Here is a 4,207-nt window from a genome sequence, read left to right on the forward strand (position 1 = left end):
AAGTCTATTTATTTTATTTGAAAGGCAGTGTTATACCAAAAGATGAAGAGACCAACAGATGGAGAGAGAATCTTCCATCCACTCCTTCATTTCCTATGTTGCTACAAAGGTGGGGCTGGGCAAGCCTGAAGCCAGGAGCCTGGAACTTACTCCAGGTTTCCCATGTGGCTTGAAGAGGCCAAACACTTGGGTCATCATTGACGGAGTTCCCAGGTCCATTAGCAGGGAGCTGAATTTGAAGTGGAGCAAGCAGAATCTGAACCCATGCTCCTGGGTGATGCATGCACAGGGATGGCAGTTTAACCTGCGGGGCCACAAAGTTGGCCCCCATGGGTGTGATCTGAAAACCCTTTCTCTCTCAATTCCTATATCATAAATACTATACCAATGACTTGCTTTGTTCCATATAATTTTGATAACACATCTTATGTACAGATATAAAACTATACAAATTTATTTCCTCTTACTCATAACATTTCACATAACCACATTAAAACTGTGCCCACAATACATCTAGTATGGAGATATTTTTGTTACTTGTGCAGGATTGACATTCAGTGCTAGAGTGAGGAGAACCGAGCAGACTTTCTTGGGAGCTGCTCAACAGGAAATATCAAGAAGAGGGAAAGGATGCCCTAAAGCATGTCTGTATCCTTTGTAAGTATGGAATGAGAAGCTTGTAAGAGCCCTGTAAACCAAGTTATCTTTTTGTTGTATCAAGCTTTTAGGAAGTTCTCTCATTTCCAAGCATTCTCTTCAGTGCGACTTTGACTTCTTTATTCCGTAGACTATAGATCATGGGGTTGAGCATGGGATTGAAGAGGCTGTGGAATAGCAGCAGGTACTTCTTTTCTCCTTTGCATTCCCATGTTGGGGCCCAACATACATAATAATGGCTGTGCCATAAAAAAGCCCAACCACACTGAGGTGGGAGGAGCAGGTGGAAAAGGCTTTCTGGCGCCCCTCCCCTGACTGTATCTATAGGATGGCCCACAGAATATGAATGTAGGATGCCACAATTGCAGAAAAGGGTCCCACTAGCACAGAGACTGCCCCTGCCAAAACCATGACCTCATTGATGTGGGTGTCTTTACAGGCAAGTTTGAGAACAGCTCTAATTTCACAGAAAAAGTGATGAACTTTCTGCGGTCCACAGAAAGGCAATGGTAGAAGTAACACCAGATGTACCATGGCCAAAAAGACTCCTAACATCCAGGAAGTCACAGCCAGGGTGACACACACTCTCCGGCTCATGATGGCAGAATATCGGAGAGACCGGCAGATGGCCACATACCGATCATAGGACATCAGTACCAGGAGAAGACATTCAGTGTGAGCGAAAGTCAAAACAAGAAAGGTTTGTGTTAGGCAGCCAGCAAAGGAGATGGGCCTGGCTGGATTCAGGAGGTTCGCCAGCATCTGGGGCACCGTGTTGCAGGCGTAGGCAATGTCAACAACAGCCAAGTGTGAGAGGAAGAAGTACATGGGGGTGTGCAGTCTGGAGTCCAGCCAGATGAGTCCCAGAATGATCCCATTCCCTAGCAGTGTGAGGGTGTAGAACAGCAAGAAGAGCCCAAAGAGGAATACATGAGTCCTTGGGCCAAGGGGAAAACCCAGTAGGATGAACTCTGTGATCATGGTCTGATTTCTTGCCATTATCCTGTGGAAGACACAAGGGAGCTCACCAAGTCAGAACGTCTGGACCAAGTGCTGAAACATGCTACAACCATGCGCCACACTATTTGAATATTTTCTAAGAAAACACTTTTCATGTTGATATTACAAATGATTATTATAAAATCATTAAAATATTACTAAAATATTAAAAGTATTTAAAATTATTAAATATAGACATTTTGATCTCTTAATGACTTACTATGTGAAAGTAATACACATGAAATAGAAGGAAGTTATGTCACCTCTGACAAATTAAATGTTAATATATTACAGTGCTTAGTAAATTTCACTTCTTTTTTCAAAGCAACTTTTACCACAGTTCAAACTTTGTTAATGTTAAATTGCCATTCATAGCAGTGGACAGTTTTCTCAGTTGGTGATAGTTGTATCAGACCTCTGCTGTGTGTATTCCTGCCTTGCAATCCTGGGTCCATGGTTTGAATGTGTGCTGGAGTTTTTTATATCTAGATATAAGAATGAAAAGAGGGACGAGGAGTGTGACTTATGATCTTTACTGATCTTGAATAATACAATGACAGTTAGCCATAACTTTGGTTGGACTTCAAGAGTTGTTTTTGTTTGTTTGTTTGTTTGTTTTTTAGTTTTTGTGCCACAGTTGTTCTACTCTACTAGTGTTATCTCATGACCTGAATGTACTTTTTTTTTTTACGACAGTCTGTCCATTTTTTATTGTAATATTTGACCTGAAAGTACACAAAATTAATCAATTGCTTTTACTATGTGACTATGGAATATCACTCAACTTTTGCCAATAAAGAATCAGTAATTACTTTTACATGACTAAGGTAATTAAAGTCATTTTAAAGACAGTATCAATTGAGACTTTTTGAACTTACTACCAATCCATTATAAACAAATTCCAATCTTAAAAACACGATTCCAGTTACACCAAATACAGATAAGAAAGTACAAGAAGCTCATTGGTTATGCTATACCAAACAGATGAAAAGCAAAATTGATTTTCTACTGTAGACTTATATAAATAAATAAATACAGCCCTACCCTTTTTTCCAATATGTATGCTCAGATTTCTTATACAAATAGCATTTCTTATAACAAATGGTTCACTTCATTCACTTCAATAACATGAACTCCTTAGAAAAAAAGATTGAAAAGCGCTGATAACCAACTCCCAAATTTTATGCTTATTTTTTCCTACTTTTCTTAATTTCCTGACACATTAACACGAGCAGGAGGTGTTCTCAGGAATTCGGCACAGAGTCCACAGGCATCTTGCAGCAGCGCCAAGTCACATATATCCCATGTTGCTTTTGGTTTCCCATCTCTTCTTGGCTTCAAACCCCCATGCAAGCTTCTTCTTTTTTCGAGCAGCCTGTGAATTCTCAGCCTCCTTTTTGGCTTTTACAAACTTGTGGCAGGCAATTGCTTTGGCAATTTTCACACCAAGCTCGCGCGTAGCCAGCTGGTTGCTGAGCTCCTCGGCCTTCTCAACATCCCACTCCTCCACAGCCTGGTCGATCCTCTTCTCGAGGCCCGATTTTTCAACTTTTTTCTTTTTAACAGGGGGTTCAAATCGATCATTGACTCCAAAATACTGAGTAAGCTCCTTCCACTGGGTTTCATTTGAGGACTGTTCACCATGAGATTCTTTTTCATTCTTCAATTTATCTTTTCTGGAGTGTTTCCTTTTTTTCCCTCTAAATTTTGAGGTTGAGATTTTCTGTTCAGAATGTTTTTTATGCAATTCTTGAAATTTATTCCACATGTTTAAGGGAATTCCAGAAGGACACGCCTCATATGCATTTACAATCATCTCTGTTTCAGCTTTTGGTCCATCTGTGGGTAAATCTGAGATTTCTGTGTTCCTAATAGTCCCATCCTCTTCACCGTCTTGGGAGTTAAGTCCAGAGTTATCTGGTGTGGTTTAATCTTCAGAATTTGACTCAACATCACTTTCATTTAGGCCAGGAGGCAGCAGCCCACTCCACATATTTTCTTCGGTCAGGAAGCGGCCGACTGGCAGCCATCTTAACACCCCGTCAACCCTGAATGTACTTTTTGGCCACCTACTTATTCTTTGTATGTACATTTTTATTTTTACATATATCCATTTATTTATCTACACAAAGGGTCCACAAACATTCATGGAACGTGGATTTTTAAAAAATATTGTCTCTCTCATTTTCTTTCTTTTTAAAAACATATAATGCTTATACATATATACCTATCATAAGCCAATCATATTCCTTATTTTTTATTTGTGTTTGGAGCCCATCAGCTTCTCTCCACCAGTTCTTTATACAATATAAAATACACTGCTGTGAACCACAACTACCCCACTGTGCTAGGGAACAGCAGAACATGTTACTTCTATTTGAGTGTGTTTTAGTACCCAGTATCCAGCTTATTTCAGTCCTAGCCTCTGGTAATAACAATCTTAATTTCAGTTCAACAATTATTATTATTTTTAACTTCCACATATGAGAGAGAACATGAAGTGCCTGGCTTTTAAATCCATTTTTTCCCACAAACTTTTAAAATTTCCCAA

The 4,207-nt window shown here is 39.5% G+C and overlaps 1 protein-coding gene and 1 pseudogene across 1 annotated transcript; both read right to left on the reverse strand.

Annotated features, from left to right (window-relative positions):
* Positions 1–724: 724 nt before the first annotated feature.
* Positions 725–1,656, reverse strand: LOC149127622 (olfactory receptor 2A25-like; annotated as a pseudogene).
* A 678-nt stretch (positions 1,657–2,334) lies between these two features.
* Positions 2,335–3,709, reverse strand: LOC100347051 (protein FAM204A). The gene has a single exon (XM_017342675.4). The coding sequence runs from the start codon at positions 3,470–3,472 to the stop codon at positions 2,948–2,950; it is 525 nt and encodes a 174-aa protein (XP_017198164.3). The 5' UTR covers positions 3,473–3,709; the 3' UTR covers positions 2,335–2,947.
* Between the last annotated feature and the right edge of the window lie 498 nt (positions 3,710–4,207).

This window comes from Oryctolagus cuniculus, chromosome 3 (genome assembly GCF_051225735.1).
Source record: "Oryctolagus cuniculus isolate XC-2025 breed Fujian yellow rabbit chromosome 3, ASM5122573v1, whole genome shotgun sequence".
NCBI classification, from domain to species: domain Eukaryota; kingdom Metazoa; phylum Chordata; class Mammalia; order Lagomorpha; family Leporidae; genus Oryctolagus; species Oryctolagus cuniculus.

What these genes read in the sequence shown, in the direction of transcription:
- LOC100347051 (XM_017342675.4), bottom strand. Translation starts at nt 3,472, where the DNA reads ATGATTGTAAATGCATATGAGGCGTGTCCTTCTGGAATTCCCTTAAAC.